The sequence below is a fragment of the Spinacia oleracea genome, chromosome 4 (assembly GCF_020520425.1).
Source record: "Spinacia oleracea cultivar Varoflay chromosome 4, BTI_SOV_V1, whole genome shotgun sequence".
NCBI classification, from domain to species: domain Eukaryota; kingdom Viridiplantae; phylum Streptophyta; class Magnoliopsida; order Caryophyllales; family Amaranthaceae; genus Spinacia; species Spinacia oleracea.
In genome coordinates, this window is record NC_079490.1 from 1108277 (window position 1) to 1127797 (window position 19521).

Below are 19521 nucleotides of genomic sequence, written 5' to 3' on the forward strand. Positions count from 1 at the left end.
CAGCCCGTTTAGGCCCATGGCATGTGGGCTCAGCCTGAAGCCCGACCCGATCCGTCCCACGGCCATCTTTAGGCGAACAAAAATCACAAAGTATCAGAGTGAAAGTGTTTCCAAATTTTATGGTTTTCAAAGAACAAAGGGTGTTATTCTTTGAAAACCCTAAACCATATCGGTTAAATTGCTTTTTACCACCAAAAAAAATAAAAATGGCTTTTACCACCTAAAAGTAAAATAAAAATTGTGTTTTACCACCTCTTAACTACAAGATGGGAAGAGGGGTTTTCAAATTTTCATAATCCAGGATCATACCCTGTACATATGTTTGTTTGCTTTTCAATTATTGCAACCAAATTACTGCAACAGTTTCCTGTTTCAATTTCAATTATTTCAGACAGAATACTGGTAACAAAATCGACTCCACACAACACATCCTCAATGTGAGGCTTCAAATGGTACAAATAAACTAGTACATATGTTTGTTTGTTTTTCAGCAGATCATTCATAAAAGTAAATTTATCATCTTAACACTTGCCTTGCCTCGATATCCTGAAGCCTTAAGGTCACAGCACGCTTGTGAGCTTCCAGTCCCTCGACTTCAGCCATTGCTGCAACGTACGGGCCTAGATTTCTCAGACCTTCCTCTGTCAAAGATTGAACTGTTATATGCTTCTGGAATGAATCAAGTGACACCCCACTATACATTCTTGCATAACCATATGTTGGAAGGACATGATTTGTTCCACTAGCATAATCTCCAACACTTTCGGGCGTCCACGGCCCCATAAATACTGATCCTGCAAACATAATCATCAGTGATGAGATTACTAACCATTGAAAAAAAAAATGCGGATGCGGATGCGATAGCGTTAACGGTTGTGTTATCGCGGAAATCGCTTGTAACGGGATAAATAGAACGGATCGCAGCTAACACGGTATGAATTTTCTCAAAAAATTCATATTAATAGGTTTAAGCTTTGTTTATACCTTATAAGTTTAAAAGGCATTATTTCAAACACAACCAAACAAACCCTATCATAATGCGAGTAAGGGACACACAAAATATCTTGTTTTTGAAATACATAACTACTTACTAAAATATTTTTGTCCAATTTCTACAAAAGAACAGTGCAACGGATAAAAAAGCGTTCTAACGTGGTGAGTCACCGTTATATAACGGGCGACGCAGGGAGAAAGATGTGATTTTTGTCGCACCATTATGTGACGGGGTTTCGCGGAACGTTAAATCCAAAATCTGTTACAGAACGGCTGTTACGTAACAGAACGACCGAGTTTTAATTCCATGTTACTAACCCTGGAGAAATTTCTTCAATTCTCTACATTATTGAGACTGGTATGTTACTACTTACTAGGCTTAACAAATTAGGGAAAAGTTGCAGCACCGTTATCATTGGTAAATGCACTGTCTGTACAATAATATAACAAAAATCTCCCTCCCTCCCACAATCAAGTTAACCATCTTCCATTTTGGAATCTCCCAGGAAGTAAGTTGACATGAAATTGCGAGAAAAGACGTAAAAAAAACACCTTAACTGTGAAAGGAAGGGGTAGTAAAAAGAATCTGAAGTGTGTATTCAGACAAGCTGTTAAAGAACCAAACATATACCTGCATTCTCAATTAAGCTTTCCCATTTCTCAGCATCTATTACATTCATAATCAGATGCTCAGGTGCGTACATGTTTGAGAAAGAGATTGCCTGCATGTGGAAGAAATGGTTAATGCATTTGAAAAACATATGAAAGTATCATTTTGCAGGAGGGGAGCTCATCAAAACACTTGAACTTAGAATGTGAATTAGAAGAAGGGAATGGGATGACGGTGTCCATTAAGATGGCAACGTCTGAAATTCTGAATCATGAATGTTAAGCAGGACTTGAAACTTGAAAGGGAAAAAGCACCAACCTCAACCATATCCCGAGCGAACACGATAAAACTATGAGATAATGCTTTTGCTGCGAATTCCCCTCTAGGAAGATTCTGACACTGCTGGCTAATTTCATTCTCAATAGCACTTATATTCACACCATCACCGGCTACTACAAGAACAACCTGACTATCTGGTCCATGTTCGGCCTGAAAATTACAAATATTTGTATACATCATCACAATTCACAAGAATGAATGCTCATTATACATACCTACAGCAAATTCTACACAAAGAAATAGATTTTCAATGCAACGACAGCTTAAGTCACACACGAAAGAAACAAAAAACAACCCACTCCCATATCAAGGTTGTGCATGGAAGTTTGCGCTCATGTATTACTCTAAAAGGCATTGAAGAGTCTTTCTTCTCCGTATTATGTTAGGGCTCAAGCTCTCCATGGACACAGGTAAAATGTAGACCAGAAGTAAAACTTGCTGCTTTATTCCAATTACAGCACACATCTTAGATACTGCCAACTCTTCCCTTTAAAAATCTATTATAAGTTGATTGATGGAGTTGTGTGAAAACGCATACATCAACACAGTAGCTTGAGACGTAGGAAAGTGAAACATGCATGCTGCAATACGATACCCAACCACCTGCTGTAGGGGTCTATGCAAGGAGACAAAGGCAACAACTGGACAATGTGAAGAACCACTACACGTAGTGGAGGCAGACCAATTAAAATTCATCAAAACGTTGCCTTGTTTGAAGCTACTTTTGTCCTAGTTATTTTTCTTAATGGTTTTTGTCTTATGTTCACAGTTTGTAACTAAAAGGATAGGAAGTAGAGGGAGAGAGATCATCTGGAGAATATTGGGTAGTATTGGGATTTGGGAGAGGAGGTAACCTTTCCAAAGTTCTCACTTTTGTTCTTGTAAAAAGCTTCAAGCTTTTATCTATCAACCAAACAAACAACCTTCCTCTATTCTGTATATATAATTACCTTACATTGTATGAAGAATCTGGGTTCATTGCACATACCTGAGAAAGCAAGTCTGCTGCAACATGGACAGGGTTAGCATGTTTGTCAGCAATCACCAGAACTTCTGAAGGGCCAGCAGGCATGTCGATTGAGATCATAGCTTCACTATTCTGATGGGAGGTGAGGAAGTCAGTACCAGAGTGGGTTTAAAATTAACAAAAATCTCAGAGCTTTGAGTTAGAAACTACAGAAAACTATTACTTGCAGGATCATCTTTGCAGCTGTTACATATTGATTTCCTGGTCCAAATATCTTCTCAACCTGTATATTAGAAGAAAAACAATAAGAAATGAATAGTTGAAACTTCCTAATTGCACAAACGTGTTCAAATTAGATATCAAAACCATCAACAAAATTGGTTTCAAATCCTACACTGATTCTGGAAGATACACAAATTTCCACTCTCTATATAAAGCAAAATCTCTGAAAGAGACTTTAAAAAGAACCTCTGAGTATATAGCTGGGGTCAAATTACCTTAGGACAAGAAGATGTTCCCCAGGCCATAGCAGCAATGGCCTGCTCAACGAAAAAGGAGGGAGGAGATGAAGTCCAGCATATAGAATAATCAAACTTCAAGAGAAAGAAGAATTCCATATTGATACAGAAAATTGTATTTTGAAACAGTACAGACTCTCATACCTGAGCTCCTCCAGCTTTAAGGATATGAGTGACACCAGCTTTCTTGGCACAGTATAGGACCTCCTAAAGGAAAACAAAATTGAGCAGTTGTCATTAGGAAACTCCAAACATCATATGAACTCTTTGGAGGATAGGAAATAAAATACCTTGCATATGCTGCCATCCTGGCTTGGAGGTGTGGCAAGAACTACAGTTTTGCAGCCAGCGATTTTGGCAGGCTAGTTTAGAAAGCAGAACATGATGTCAACATTTATTCATATCTTTGAAAGTAATCTAAATTAGAAAGCTTTTGGAGTATAATATTTGCAACTCACAATTGCAAGCATAAGAGCTGTGGATGGCAGTACAGCAGTCCCTCCTGGAACATAAAGTCCAACAGAACCAATACTTCTCGCTACACGTTTACATCTAACTCCCTGACTTTGAGGAACTCAAATGTCATGATAAATAATAATTAGAAATGTAAAAAACAGTAAAGTCTGCAATCAAGCACTGTCTCTATGAAACTCACCTTCATGTTCTCAACACTTTGCTCCTCTGACTTTTGAGCAGCATGAAATGCATATATATTGTCGTATGCAACATCAAAGGCCTTTTTAATGCGAGGATCAAGCAGAAACTAAGACATACAAAAGAACCCTTAAATCCAGTAGACTAGTACAGATTATAGAGAAGAGAACTGAACTTTCAATAGGCGAAACTAGACTATTTAAAAGCCCTCAAGAAGTATCTTAAGCATACCTCGGGATCTTGCAAATCTGCAACATCTTCAACCACCGTATCCAGTTTGACTTTGTCAAATTTGACAGTATATCTGACAGAAGACACATAGACCGAGTAAGTTCCTAGCACAAGATTTGATGATGCAAGGGAGAGCAAGAGAACAGCTGGATAAATATGGTCAATAACATACGCAGAATTTGGACGTGTGAAAGGGAGAACAAGAGAACAGCCGGATATATATGGTCACATATATAACCAGACAAGACTTACTCTTTCACTGCATCATCACCCCGGGTCCGTACATCATCAACGATGGGCTGGACCTGATAAAATGTCAGGGAAAAAAAAACATTTAGAATTAACAAGACTCTTTTAATGCTGAAATCTGTAATTTCAAAGATGAAAGAGAAAGAATCCCCCCAACCCCACCCAAAAAAGGTAAAGGAAATCAGGTAAGGAGAAGGGAAAAAAAAAAAAAAAACTCTGAGCATCTCCTACTCCCTGCCCCTCTAGATCTCTTCCACATAATGCTGGGAAAATAAATAATATCATTCCCTCCAATTAACAATGTGCATCAAATATAAATTCTTTTGATATTGACATGCTTCTATCAAGCACTAAAAAACACTTATATGTCAATGGAGACACATAAGATACCTATAAAATCTCAAAAAGTGTTTGAAGATAAATGGAAAGGAAAATTCAATAAAGGAAGAAAATAGCTCACCACACTAAAAATAGAAGAAAAATCAATGCGGGGACGACATTTCAGATTATCAACCTCAGACACAGAAAGTTCGGATAATTTGTAAGACTTCAAGGCACATTTCACTGCGTTGCTCATTGATCCTAAGAATGACGTCAAAACAACAATCAATTGAAGCACGCAATTCAAGTAAAACCCCAAGAACATAAGCTACCCAGCAGGTGAGTTGCATTAAGATAACAGTACAGAGTACTTCACGGAAGTAATACACCCAAAATAAAGAAATTTAATCACCAAATTGAGAAAATATGAGCACGTCATCAGCAAAAGTTTCAGTTTGCACCAGCATTAACTGCAATATGGTATGTTTAGGTACATGAAACGGATAAAAAAATGTTTAGTTCACCATTCCTTCATCCAGAAACAGTCGCTGTCTGCCCAGTGCCCACATTGTCTCAACCATCACAATTTGGGTCAGGGATACGACACAATTTTACTAAATCCGTGTATAATAATTGGGTCATTCCCACACATTACAATCTCTGCACTCAATTTAAGTCATTTTGGAAATTCAATCATAGGCCATTACTATTAAAAGAACGGTGAAAACTTTCAAACATTTGAATATAGTATTAAGGGGATTGAGAATATTAGGTAGCATATGTGACTGTGTTAGAACCTTTTGCGGCTTTGATCAACACAAACTAAGAGTCTTTATTAGTAAGTATCATACATGGACTTCGCTACCGTAATAAAAATACAGGGTATATGTCAATTTATACGGGTGTCGAACTGCAATACCTCAACCTAACCCACCACTTGTGCAATCATATGCAAGGAGAAAGAAAAGAGCAGAGAAAGAAACAGAGGAATCAACCTTGGCAAAGTGAGGCAACGGCTCACTTAGTGGATGCAGCCCTGAAGTCCTTAAAGAATTTTGTCTCTTAGGAAGTTGTCTTTTTGTCTTAATTACTTTTCCTTAATTAGTTTTGTCTTTTACTGTGTTGTTGTATTTTAAAAGGAGAGGGAAAGGATACCAGAAAGTATCTTGAAGTATTTGGTTTAGTTGGGAGAGTTGAGACCTCTTGAAAGTCTCAGGGTTACTTGAATTGTAAGCACTAAACTTTATCAGTAATACACATCTTCAACCTTTCTCTATTCTTTTCTACTGTTCTGTTTTTGTCCAGCAGGGTAGTGGTTTGGCTGACTAATTCCTTGCACAAACTAGGCTATTTTGGGAAATATTAGCATTTTTTATCTTAAGCATCCAAATGCCTATACCTGTGTTGGAGGGTCGAGTATCCATGTAATATAGCTAGTATTAGCAAGCCTTTTAAAAACACCATGCATACCCATATACCATTCACTTTTGCTACAAGAGTAAAAACAACACTGCTTCATGGTTCATAGGCGAAAACAACAATTCAAACAAATATCAAACAGCTCCAGGAAAGGGAACTAACTTTCGCAACATAGATACATGAACCTAAAGTTTGCAAACATCAACTTCTATAATTCAAGATGAAACACAAAACAATTACAGCTCTAAAAGTAACAACTTTTCATCCTAAAGAAGCAAGAAGACGATGAGCTTAATTGAGTTAAGAAATGTGAGTAAAAGTACCTGATGAAAAACTCAAAGGCCGGAAATTAGTTTTCGACAAGCAGGAATGCGGAAGTCGGAAGGAACGAGCTCCGAAAGAGTTGAATAACAAACTGGTTCGATCTAAGCATACAAGTTTAGCCTCCATCACCAACTCCTTCAACCAATCTTAGTTGAGACAATTTATCAAACAGTTTGTGGGAAGAACATAAATATTCAAATTACATGAAACTCTTCAATTAACAAACAGAGCTTCAATTCACAAAACTATAGCAATAATACTCGGTTTAGAAACTGAAAGAATGAAAACACGACATCAACAAACAAACCCCAACCAAAGTTGATCAATGAACAATAACATTAACCTTAATAAATCGAATTCTAAGCAATATATACATAACATAAATCAATTTGGGAATAAAAACCCTAAATTAATCGAATTTAATCAAATGTAGCAATAATACTCGGTTTAGCAACTGAATGAACGAAAACACGACATCAACACACAACCCCCAACCAAAATTGATCAATGAACAATAACATTAACCTTAATAAATCGAATTTCAAGCAATATATACATAAACTAAATCAATTTGGGAAAAAATAAACCCTAAATTAATCGAATTTAATCAAAGATAGCAACAATACTCGGTTTAGCAACTGTATGAACGAAACCCACAACCCCCAACCAAAATTGATCAATGAACAATAACACTAACCTTAATCACCGAATTTCAAGCAATATATACACCAAATGAATTTGGGAGAGGAGAAACCCCTAAATTATTCGAATTTTAAGCAAATGATACACCAAATGAGTCGGAATTTAAACGAAGAAAATCCTAGAGTAATCTGTAATTGAGCGTAGAGGGAATAGAAAGAGGCGGAGATTACCAAATTACTTGAGAGAGCGTCAGATTTTGTCGATTTTCCGGCGAAATGGCGAGTCAGTTTCTCAGTTGGCCGTGGCAGTGAGAGAGCTGAACGTCGAGAGAGAAAGAGAAAGAGAAAGAGAAAGAATGAGTTAAGTACACATTTGGGGTCTCACCTTTTGGTTTTTTCACCATTTGGGACCCGAAGCTTTTTTTTTCACCGTTAAGGACCTATAATAAAATTTCCGGCCAAAATTAACCCAATTGTGTGAAAGTTTAGTCCCCTTAGTTATAAGGTTAGTCCCCTTAGTTAAAGTACACTTGTCATCATATGATTTGTTCCGCTTAAACAATGCAAAGGTTTACCTTTCACATTTACCCTTCTAAATTCTAATACTCTGAATTGTAATTCGGTCTTCTCCGTCGAGGCGTTGTCTCTTTGAAGAAATTGCCTTGAACCTCCGGCGCTTAACTTTGGCAATGTCCGTCCTCTTTCAGATTTACGCCACTTCTTCCGCCATTACTTAGGTATATTGCACTGTCCTTATCATTTTATTTTCTGGATTTTTGTTTTGTTGGTTGAAAATTGGGAGAATATTTTTGGTTGAATTGAATTGAGATCAGGTTTCAGTTTGAAATAAATAATTGATATTTGCATTGAACTGAGTCCAATTTAAACTCGAAGTAACCAGATTTGATCCTCTCACTAATTTATCTACTTGTGCGTTTGATTTTACCCTTCTATTACAATGGCAAAACAACATTGAGTAATGGGTCATTTATTTTATTTGCAGATGTAAAATGGTTGCGGAAATGCTTGATTATTGCTGTAAAACTTGCTTGATGCACCTGATTACAAATGAGATGAAGGTTTTGGTTGATGACAAAATTACTGGAATGCTTTCAGATGTGAATACTGTAAATTTTTTTAAGGTGTTTGATGATGAACACTTTTTTCAATTTGGTGTTGGCGTTTGATGAAAAACATGGTAACAGGAAGAGTTTTATAGCAAGCAATCCTTAACGGTCATATTTTGTGTAATTTGAGAGATTTTACCTTCATTTAATGTTCTGAAATTATTAATTGCATTTAAATGTTTTTATTTTTTATTTTTATATTCATGTTGTGGGTTAACAGTGAGTTTACCTTGAGTTAACTTGCCGGAAAGTTGGTTAGAGGTCCTAAAGGGTGAAAAAAAAAAAGTGTAGGTCCTTAAGGGTGAAAAACTCAAAAGGTGAGACCCCAACTTTGTGCTTAACTCGAGAAAGAATTCGTAGGAAGTAATAATAATATAGATTTTTCTTTAAAATTTTTTTTTATGTTACCAATTGTTCACCCTTGGGTTAATATAGATTTGGGCGAATTCTGGGTGGATAGTTTTCAATCTCTTTTCAATTGTTGTTGCGGGAATCGAACATGCGATCCTCCCTACTAAATTCAGTCTCAATCATCACTGAACCAACAGGCAATTGGTATAATATAGATATATTTGGCTCATTTTTTTTTTAATCTGTCCATACATGTTGTGTTACCAATTTTAACGAGTGATTATTTTTTGAGAAAGATATACATGAACTTAATTAAGACGATTCCTCGCAGTAAAAAAGAATTCGAGCATTTATATATTTGTGCTACTCGGAAGTACTTTTTTTTTTTGGGTACTCCGAGGCCTTGTTTTTATTTTTGCACATGGCCTCCAAGATGTTTAGGACGGCTTTATGTATACGATATGCACCTCATAGAAATGCAATTGGCGCCGATTGTGATACATTGTCTCTATAATACCATTCTTACTTTTCATTAGAGCCAAAACTAATTAATTAAAAAATCCATTCTTCAAATTACAAGTTCAACAAAAATAATACTATGACGAAATGAAATAAATTAATTAAAAAATTCATTCTTAAAATTACAAGTTGTATATCAAAAGATTTAGAATCATAAATTCAATCAAGGTTCGATTTATATTGAAATGCTGTTAGGAACTCCCATTCCAGTCACTCCAGATTTAGAAAGTGGCTTAAGTAGTTGATATGACAAGGTCCCTGCTCCATTTCTGTTCTTGAATTTATTATCTGCATTCCTCGAATCAATAATGTTCTCCAAATCCTTCAAACTAGCATTAAATTTCTCAAATGCAGTTTTTATTTTCAGATCTTCAGCCCAGGAAGGCTCGATTTGATCACCGATATACTCCTCATCAGGAGAATGAGTTGATAACACATTCAAAACCGCCATGACTTTCGTGGCTTGCATTTTGGATGGGAAAGTTTTGAGCAAGTAACCAACTGGATCTTGTACAAAATTTGTCCTTATTTCTTCAGTCGCTTCTTCTGAAGGCATGTTGATTCTAGCAATGGTAGGCCGATTTGGGAAGTACCCTGCATAAGCGTACTGACCAAAGTTGACAGCAGCATGGTGCCCTGAAGTAACCCATATCATATTAGTTAGGACTTCAATGAGGCTACTTGGTGTATTTAGCACCGGCCACCATGCTTCGTCTTTCTTATCTTGATGCCCTTTGGTTCGGATTTCTTCCCACCATGCTTGGAGTTCGTTGTCAGAATTTACAAGATCTGCAGTCGCGTAGTAGTGGTTTACATAATCAGTGACCCATTGCTTGATCGCATCCCAAAGGATAAGTCCATCGTTGGCAAAAGGGTAGTCCTCGATTGTTAGCTTCAAGCCATGTGGTGCAGTTGGATCTTCAACAGCCATTCCCCTATATATATTGAATGGAATAAGTTCGTTAGAGACAAAGGGAGTACATATGTTAGTTTCACGCAACGTTTGTTAGTTTCACGCATGCCGATGCACAACTTTGATCATTTATATCTTAAATTCTCTTTATGCAAAAATTATAAAAAGTTGATATTTTGAAAATACACATTGAGACGAATCTAACAAGATCACACATGACTATGTTTTATCTTATATAAAAAAAACTACGAACAGTCAAAGTAGATTAAATGAATAGTGGCAAAAGTCCAAATGTTGCGAGTATTAAAAGACGGAGGAAGTAGGATTTAGGACAACAAACCAGAATTGTCATTGTTGACTCATATAAATATCATTCAATGGTAAACACGTGAATCATGGAGTTTCGCTGAATATAACAAAGACACTATATTATTATATTATTAGGTACCTGACAATAAGATCAGCTGGCAAACCCTGTTGATCAAACCTCCACTCCTTATCATAAATAAAAGAGCTGAACTCCATGGAATACCTTTCCGTAGAGAACGAGGTCTCGATAATCCCACCCGCGTTAATCAAGGCTTGTCGAGCAAGAGCGTTGATCATCATGGTGAAGCGGAAGTAAGGGTTCATGAGTCTGTAAATTGGGTGCATTGCACTGAGTTGTCGATTTGCTGCAATTATGTAAGGCTCTACACAACAATGAGTCCTTAGCCTGCAAAAACAAACAATGATATTAGTAAAGCCTCTACATACTCATATATAAATATAATTGCCGCGGTACCCTAATCCCTCATACTTTGTTTAGAGCGAGAAATGAGTTTGAATCACTTAAAACGTTTAGGAGATGAAAGGGATATACATCTTAGTTTTAAAATAAGAATACTGCAAAATGGCACTGTTTCCAACACAAAAATATATTTTAAACTAGTTGTTAATTTACAAAAGAAACTGAGTAAATGTAGTTATTCGCAAAATTGGTAAACTACAAGGTAGTTTTTCCCAAATTTTCCTTAACAATGTGCACATACTAGAGGTGATCAAATGGCGGGCCGGGCCGGGTTCGGGCCGGGCTTGGGCGTAAAAAATCAGCCCGGTATGTAGGGCCGGGCCAAGATACGGGCCAAATTTTTGTGCCCTAATCCGTTATTTTCGGGCCGGGCCTACCGGGCTTTTCGGACCAGGCCAAATTTATAGCTAAAAAGTGTATTTTTGTGTTTCCCAAACCCGCCCAAAAAAAATAAATTTTCGAGCGGGGTCGGGCCAGGCCCGGAAACCGGGCCGGAACATTCTGCCCAAACCCACAAAAATTTCGGGCGGGCCGGGCCGGGCCGGGACGACGGGCCGGGCTAATCTTGATCAGGTCTAGCACATACCAATGGCTAATAAGTTGGTGATGACCAGAATCATGAGCGAGCACATGAGCTTTAGCAAGCCTCCAAAGCCATCCCTCGGTAGCATTCCAGCAACTTGGGGTGAATACTTGCTTCCATTGCGGCTTCCCATCATCAGCCGGAGGCCTCGTTAACTCAATGGCTATAGGCCTAAGAGTGCCTTCAGGAGCCAGGAAGAACAACGTTCGTGACCCATACAACGTGGTGTCGTTAATCTGTCTTACTTTGTTCACGAAAGGCAGCAAAATGTCGTGGTAGTCTAACATGAAGAGTTTCTTTTTCTCTAGAGCCTGCAACAGTTCACCGAGCAATGCAATCAGATATGAAATTGGGTGATGATAAAGGTCGCAAGTTGTGACAACATTTAGTTGTCACAATCGTATGTGTCGCAGTTTAATTGGTACATATAGGCGTCACGTATGCTATGCGTCATCATAATATTTTTACTATCAATGTAATATTTTTACTATGAAAATATGTAAATAAGGTAGTCGATATGAAAAAGGAAACAAATTAGAATATTAAGATTTTCCTACCTTTTTTGAAACATATATAATAGATTATATAAGTTAAATATTTTAGCTTCCAATTTAAATCATGACACATAAGCATGCCATGTCATCATTGTGACACGTCTTAAAGGTCGCATGTCGCGACCTTTATCATTTTCGATGAAATTTAGGCATTACGTTTACAAAAAAATAGAAAGGTTTATCAAGTACCTCGTCGACAGACATAATGCCCTTGATCGCTTCCTCGATCACCAGTGAGGTGATTGCTGATTCTGGTGGACCGTAGACTTCAGGGTCTAGGTTGCTCTTTAGAGGCCATTCCTACCAAATGTGTTAAGAGATTATGAAAATTAGTCTAATGTTCTACAACATTCATTCCTCAAAACTAGACCTGGTTATCGGGCGGGGCGGGTCAGGGTCGGTGCGGGTCAAAAGAGGGCCGGGTATTGAAAGGGTCATTTTTAGCGGGTCGATAATGGGCGGGTCAAAAGCGGGTCGCGGGTCAATAGCGGGTCATTAGTGGGCGGGTCAATAAATGAGCAATGAAAAATGAAAAACAAAAGAGCCATGTGCAAGTACAAGTAAATACGAAGCTATACACGTAATTTTTTGTATCATTACTATTTTAATTTTCAAAATAATTGTAGTATAAGTTTGACCCTATAATGACCCTGTCCAATAAGAGCTCTGCCCAATAAAAGCCCTATTAACTTGACTCTAATCCTATATCCATTGGACTACCCTGTCCAATAACCAGGTCTACTCAAAACTAGAAAGTATGAATGAAATCCATTGTTCACAAAGTTCTTATTTACCCAAATCACAATCCCATCTCATATAGTAATGGTTGGATATAGAATCAAGCATGCTAAAGACACAAATTTAAAGACAAGTAAATGTTTTTCTTAAGTCTCTCTTATCTAAAGGTTTGTATTCATGCAGTAGCTTAGTAGGTAAAGTCTCTAAATGATATTTAAAACGCATGAGATCAAACTTTATCTACATATAATAGTATGACGTGAGTAGTCTAGAAAAGTTGTATATTCCAGATTTTCAGTGATTTATGCGAGAGATATCTTATAGTGCAATATATTCTAAACGATGGAAATAATACCTATTTTTGTTCAACTTGTTATGTATCTGGTTGATTCGTTTTTATTAATGAATTCATTTTACTTTTAAAAAAAAAACGTAAGCAGTCCTTATATCATACCGTGACGAGCTTAATGGCGTAAGGGTTTAGACCAGCAAGAGTTTCTCGAGCAAACTCTTCATCTCGAAACCAAGCAAATTCATCTCCTGCACAACCCGACCAAACAATTATGAATGTTAATCGATCATCTGTTACGCTTTGGAAAACGTGAAAGTTAAAGTGGTGCAACTATTTCTAAACGGAGGAAGTAATATGGAGAGAGATTGAGATTCGAGTAGTTAGATACTCCCTCCGTTTCAAAATGTTTGTTACGTTTGGAATTTGGCACGTTTATTAACGTAAATTAAGATTCTTTTTTCTTTTTTTTAATTTTAAATGTTCTAGATTCAATCATAAATCTGATTTCATCCTTTCAAATTCTGACATTTATTACTCTCTTTGAATATAGTGCAAATATGCTTTCATCTTTTATTTAAAAAAATATACCTCAATTCACTAATCATTGAAACAACCAATAAGATTGTTTTATTATATAAATGAACCAATAATTAAAAATCACACAGATTGCTAACTTGTCAAATTGTGAATGACCTTTATTGAGTTGAAAAGTTGGACCAATTAAAAATAAAAGTTGGCTCAGAAAATAATAATAGTAACAAGTTTATAAATAGAAAGATTCTTTATGTAACAAACATTTTGAAACACTATTATAGAAATACGTAACAAACATTTTGAAACGGAGGGAGTAGTTACTTACTGTCCATTAATTCAGTGGTGGGAAAACTAAGAACATCTTTACTCAGAAACAGTTCAGGCAGTTGATCATTCTCCATGGTACTTTTCTCTTTCATGTCAGACAACTCGATTCCTTTGTTGAACAATTCAAGTACCTCTTTGAAGCTTTCGAACCCTAGATTCTTATCAACAATGGTTGCCTCTAGAGAAGGTACTAGTGCATGGAGGACGTTATCTAGGACGCTAATGCCGAATGTTATCTGCTTCAAATCCGAAAAGTTTTCGTCCCTTGGCACGTAGAAGCTGGCTACTCGTTTTTCCGATGACGGGTCTGAGTAGAACACAAACACAAACATAACTAATGAGGTTGGCTACATCGCTGTCCACCAGCGACAAAAAAAATCCATACCCACCCTTTAAAAAAAAAAAAAAAAGGTTGAAAAGATGGCCCACACTTAAATAGTGTTGCTAACTTGTTATATACTGTCATCGGTAATATAAGTATTGTCATTGTTATATATATACTGTCATTGTTGTATTAAAATACTATCACAATCATCCAAAAAAAGAAATTATGTATACAAGTGTAATGAAATAGAAAAAGTAAAGGGATCACTTAAATGAATGGATAAAAGTGTTACATATTAAATGAATAGATAAAAATATGTATACAAGTGTTATATAAGTATTATCATCGTTTACATAAATACTGTCATTGTTGTATTTAAATACTGTCATTGTTGTATCAATTACTGTCATATTACCGATATTTAGTAATTTGTTTGACTTTTCAACTCATGTAGCGAAAATACCATTTTACCCTGGGTATGGACTCTTTTTGTCGCTGTCCACCAGCGATGTAGCATGTCTCCATAACTAATATATTAAAAGGCGTTTCTAATATAATATACATATGTGACATGTGCAGTGGCGGCGATACATTGAGACAAGGGTGGGCCTCCGTCCACCAAAAATGTGCTAATATAAAGATTTGAACTTGTGATGACACTACAATAAATTGTTTCCATTAACGAGAGAATATTTCGTCGTTAAAGCCCAATAATGACGGGATTTCCTATAGCGAGCTCGTCATAAAAGAGGGCCGTCATTGATGGAAAATTCCACCGTTATTCCGTCGTAAAAGGCATTTGCGACTATCGTTCCCGTCTTTATTTACTTGTTATTATTATTGGGTTGTCATTAAGACACAAATTCTCTAACAAGTATTGAATTATAAGTTTTATTTACTTAGCCAAACATTTTATGGGCTTTATTACTCCGTATAAATTTATGCTTAAACCGAAAAAGATGAGTAATTAAATTTACTACATTTTTCACCAGCAATAGTTACATAAGACAATTCAACAGGAAAAGGGGAAAAAAAAATCCTAATTAGCAACTCTTATTTTGTTCATGAATTTTATTTTCCATTTGCGACATAAAAAAAAAAAAAAAAGTTCTACTTAATTATTATTATTTTTTTATAAAAAAATCGAACATATTTATCTCATTCAAACGACAACCAGAGACATCGCTCGAGCCACACACTAGTTATAATTTATATATAATCAATTTAATAAATAAATTTTTGTCAAAGTAGTCAATTTGTTAAAAGACGTGTAGTCACCTGTCTTAGTCGGTGGTCGTCCGGTTCTGCAACGCCTCGGATACGGATGCGTCTTGGTTCCGAGAACCGGTCGACGAAGCAAAGAGTTGTTATCTGGATTACCAAGATCATTATAAGTGTCATAATCATAAATTCTTTCATAATCTTGTCTTTCTCCTTTCCCATTGCCTCTCAAACTCGCAAGATCTTGTTCACGTAAACTCTTTAATCCAATTGGGGTTTGTGATGGTAAGTAACCCTGTAATTTTGGGATCAAATTATAATTAGAAATTATCATAATATTAAAAATAAAAATAGGATAGACATAATAATAGGGTGATGATAAAGGTCGCAAGTTGCGACAACATTTAGTTGTCGCAATCTTACGTATAGGAGTTTAATTGGTACATCATCAGAATATGCATCATCAGAATATTTTAAGTTGTCATGTAGGATATGCATCATCAGAATATGTTTACAATCAATATAATATTTTTACTATGAAATTATGTAAATAAGGTAGTCAATATAAAGAAAAAAACAAATTAGAATAAAAATAAAAATAAAAATCTACCTGTTTTGTAACATTTATAATAGATTATATAAGTTAAATATTTTAGTTTCCAATTTAAATCATGACACATAAGAATGTCATGTCATCATTATAACACGGTTTAAAGGTCACATGTTGCGACCTTTATCATTTTCGCTAATGATATTATTTTATAAGTACATTTTTTAGCTAGGCAATAGACACCTAATATTATATTAATTTATAAAGAATTGATATATTTTCACGTACCTTATTTGTGAAGAATATTCTTTTTTCAGGATTGTCAAACTTAGAATGCACCCAAGATTCACAAGTGACCTTAACAACACCTTCAGGCAAGCCTTCAACGACGATATCTTTAACGTACATTTCTTTCCGATGCTCATTCGTGACCAAGATTGCGCCGAGCTTTCCGAAATTCCCGTGTACCGGAAGCTTCGCCTCGTACTTGGTTTCATTCGCCTCGTCTTTTAAGGTGATGTTTAGTTTTGCCGGGGCTCGAACCGGTGTCTTCTTATCCAACGTTGTTCCTAACACTATAAAAGCACCCAACATGAAGATCAATACATCATTGTAGGAATAACAAAAACAAATGCACTAAAAAACTTCCATAGGGACCATAGATATATGTTTTTTTTTTTTGGAAAGTGGTGTGTGGTTAAGAAAACTCATATTGTAGCAATTAAGTACAACGTCACATAGACATGATAGTGGGACCAGTATCTTGAACAGTTTTACGAGAGGAGACCAGTAGAAAAATTAAGCAATATAGTACAAAATTTATACAAATATGCTCAAATTTTAGGGGGGACTGGAACTATAAAATACAATGCAGAATTTTCAGGCGGGGAGCCCAGTCCCACACCCCCAGGCCATTAGGAAGATCCGCCAGTGGAGGCACGTGCGTTGTCGCTATATCAAAACGATTTTTCTCGAAACACTTATATATATTATCTGGATCTACCACAGTTCAATTAAAATTTAGTAACGCCCTCCCTCCGCCTCCTCATTTGTACGTGACTGCAGGGAGTATCGTGACTTCTGAATCACGAAAACTCCGCAGAACAACTATTTATAAACGGAGGGAGTACGTTACAATGCATGGTAGTTAGTGTAACGAGTAACGAGGAACATACTTGGATCGGCGTCGGAGCTAACAAGCTCTAATTGAAGAGCATTGCCAAAAAAGATATCTGAAATTGAATCAATCCCTTGACCTAAACCAATGTTCTTCAAGAATCCAGTAGCAGTTAATTGCACCGTAACAATTGCTCTTACACTAATATTTTTAGCCATATTTGATTGTTTTTTTTGCTTAGAAATTAAAGCTTAATAATTCAATATAAAGGAGATTAAAAATTGGTTTAATTAATACTTTAATTTTGGTTTTGTTTTTGGTTTGATTAAATGTAATGTTAAGAACTTCTCTTTATATAGATGGATTAATTTGTTCTAGTACTTTTTTTTTTGTTGCGCGTCTTGACTTTGAAAGCTACTTCTGTGGAAATAAAAGTCGTCCAATTGATATAAATGTTATTTATGGAAATAAAAGTCTTCCAATTGAGTATAAAAGTTATTGGTAATTCACTAATTTGGTATAATTGTACAATTAATTTCGAATTGGACTTTTCTTGTTTTCTCTTTCAACTTTTCTAACCAAATTTGCAAGAAAATAAACGCCTATGAACTGGCACAAAAATGTTTTGCAAGTGGTGTGTGGATAATGTTCTCCGCCGATATCAATTTTTGTTTTCAGTTTTTAGATTTTTAGAAAATTAAAGGCAATTTTTAGATTTCGTGGCCAGCTTTCAAAATAAACATGATTGCTTTTACATGATTGCTTTTACATGATTTCACAGATAGGTATGATTGATTTTTTTTTTAATTAATGATTGTTTTTGCATGTAGGTGTGCATGGATAAATTCTATGCAAAAACTGAAAACTGACAGTGATATATATACCCGTTTAAACTGGAAAAACTTTTGCATGTAGGTGTGCATGGATGATTTTCTATGCAAAAACTGAAAACTGACAGTGATATCATCGAACGGACCCTAATTAAACTTATGGTTTAACAAAAAATGAAAACTGACAATGATGCATGTGTTTGAACTGAAAAAAACTCATGTGGGCCTAGGTTGCACCAAAACGGATACGAACACGAACACAATACGGGTACGGGGATACGCCATCTTAAAAATGACGGACACGGGACACGAAAAATAATATTATTAAAATAATATAATATATCAAAAAAATCATTAATAAAATAATATGCAAAAAGTAAAATGACATTCAAATAAGAAAATAGAACTATTCTACCCAAAATGACATGATAATGACACGGTAATCATCTCCTCTTACATCCCACATTTTGTTCTTCCCTTGTAATAACTTCCACTCCTCCTAGAAATTAAGTAGACCGAGATTATTGTGAATGAACACCAAGCCTTCATAAACATAAGATCAAATTCACATGATGGATGGAAACCTTAATTAATGTCATGGCGGCTTGTGAATCTGGTCTACTATGTTTATGAAGGTTGTTGATTCCTCAGGACTCAGGAGACCTTCGAAAAAATTGTGTAAAAGAAATAGTAACCAGAAATATTAATTAATATTGAAATATGTGTCCAAGATGTGTCCATCGTGTATCCAACTATGTTTCTCGTGTCCTGATTTTTCAAAAAAAAAAAAATCAGGCACGTGATATCGCGTGTTGGACACATATTTTCGCGTATCCAAGACGTATCAGTGTCCAATACGTGACGGACAGGACACGACAGACAAATGGCGTATCCGTGCTTCCCATATGTGGGTGGTGTGTGTGGATGTATAATTTTGTACGAATTAGCTAGAGGCAATTAAGTTTATGGTTTACCATTTCTAAAGATAGTCAACCTTCCATTAGAAGGTACTATTTGATACAAATAATTATAGAAGAAATTTCTTTGAGGACTTCTATTTTATCTTTATAGCTATTTGGTATGTACAACGTTTCTGAGCTTTATCCATCATTCAACTACAACTACAACTACGTACCATACATTCATATTTGTTCATTAGCAATTAAGCTAATTAAGGATGACCTACTACTATGGCCTAGTACCTTGTTGGAAACGTTGCTTGCCAATGAGCGGGCGACATGTCATCGTATCGTAATAGGGTCGAGTTCCTTATCTTTATTTAACTACGTACCATTCAACTACGTAAGTAATTCGTTCAAATTTGTTCATTAGCAAGGATTAAGGTTGCGTTTTATTCACCTGATTTTCACTTATTTTTTCTGAACTTATCTGAATTTATCAAAATTTATTTTAGTTATAAATTATACTTGGTCAACCCTTATTTTTTTTTTAACTGAACTTATCTGAACTTATTTTTCCTGAAA

General features: G+C 35.8%; 2 protein-coding genes and 1 long non-coding RNA gene across 6 annotated transcripts; 1 reads left to right on the forward strand and 2 right to left on the reverse strand.

Annotated features, from left to right (window-relative positions):
* Nucleotides 1-317: 317 nt before the first annotated feature.
* LOC110802091 (histidinol dehydrogenase, chloroplastic) lies at nt 318-7608 on the reverse strand. 4 transcript variants are annotated; one of them, XM_022007521.2, is made up of 16 exons: nt 7498-7587; nt 7323-7381; nt 6625-6771; nt 5022-5143; nt 4565-4617; nt 4313-4385; nt 4083-4190; nt 3886-3987; nt 3718-3789; nt 3572-3634; nt 3407-3448; nt 3133-3192; nt 2931-3041; nt 1922-2092; nt 1625-1715; nt 318-794 (listed from the first exon to the last, which is right to left on the reverse strand). In XM_022007521.2, the coding sequence occupies exons 3-16, from the start codon at nt 6749-6751 to the stop codon at nt 517-519; spliced, it is 1473 nt and encodes a 490-aa protein (XP_021863213.2). In that variant the 5' UTR covers nt 6752-6771; nt 7323-7381; nt 7498-7587; the 3' UTR covers nt 318-516. The 4 variants fall into 4 exon arrangements, with proteins under 4 accessions (XP_021863213.2, XP_021863227.1, XP_021863203.2 ...); XM_022007535.2 differs by lacking the exon at nt 7323-7381 and having other exon boundaries at nt 6625-6726; nt 7498-7608; XM_022007511.2 differs by lacking the exon at nt 7323-7381 and having other exon boundaries at nt 7498-7608.
* A 10-nt stretch (nt 7609-7618) lies between these two features.
* LOC110806254 (uncharacterized) lies at nt 7619-8591 on the forward strand. The gene is made up of 2 exons (XR_002538254.2): nt 7619-8003; nt 8270-8591. It is a non-coding gene; the product is annotated as an uncharacterized lncRNA (long non-coding RNA).
* A 733-nt stretch (nt 8592-9324) lies between these two features.
* On the reverse strand, nt 9325-17540 carry LOC110802079 (linoleate 13S-lipoxygenase 2-1, chloroplastic). The gene is made up of 9 exons (XM_022007502.2): nt 17266-17540; nt 16379-16665; nt 15598-15835; nt 13993-14301; nt 13296-13381; nt 12293-12403; nt 11553-11860; nt 10625-10891; nt 9325-10198 (listed from the first exon to the last, which is right to left on the reverse strand). Exons 1-9 carry the CDS (start codon nt 17423-17425, stop codon nt 9439-9441), a joined length of 2526 nt encoding a protein of 841 aa, XP_021863194.1. The 5' UTR covers nt 17426-17540; the 3' UTR covers nt 9325-9438.
* Between the last annotated feature and the right edge of the window lie 1981 nt (nt 17541-19521).

Excerpts from the sequence above, each read along its gene's own strand:
- LOC110802091 (XM_022007511.2), bottom strand. The coding sequence starts at position 6,751 with ATGGAGGCTAAACTTGTATGCTTAGATCGAACCAGTTTGTTATTCAAC. Across the intron at positions 3,193-3,406 it reads GAACATCTTCTTGTCCTAAG|GTTGAGAAGATATTTGGACC; the intron begins GTAATTTGACCC and ends TCTAATATACAG. Across the intron at positions 2,093-2,930 it reads CAGCAGACTTGCTTTCTCAG|GCCGAACATGGACCAGATAG; the intron begins GTATGTGCAATG and ends TGTAATTTTCAG.
- LOC110802079 (XM_022007502.2), bottom strand. The coding sequence starts at position 17,425 with ATGGCTAAAAATATTAGTGTAAGAGCAATTGTTACGGTGCAATTAACT. Across the intron at positions 11,861-12,292 it reads GCATTATGTCTGTCGACGAG|GCTCTAGAGAAAAAGAAACT; the intron begins GTACTTGATAAA and ends GAACTGTTGCAG. Across the intron at positions 10,199-10,624 it reads CCAGCTGATCTTATTGTCAG|GGGAATGGCTGTTGAAGATC; the intron begins GTACCTAATAAT and ends CAATATATATAG.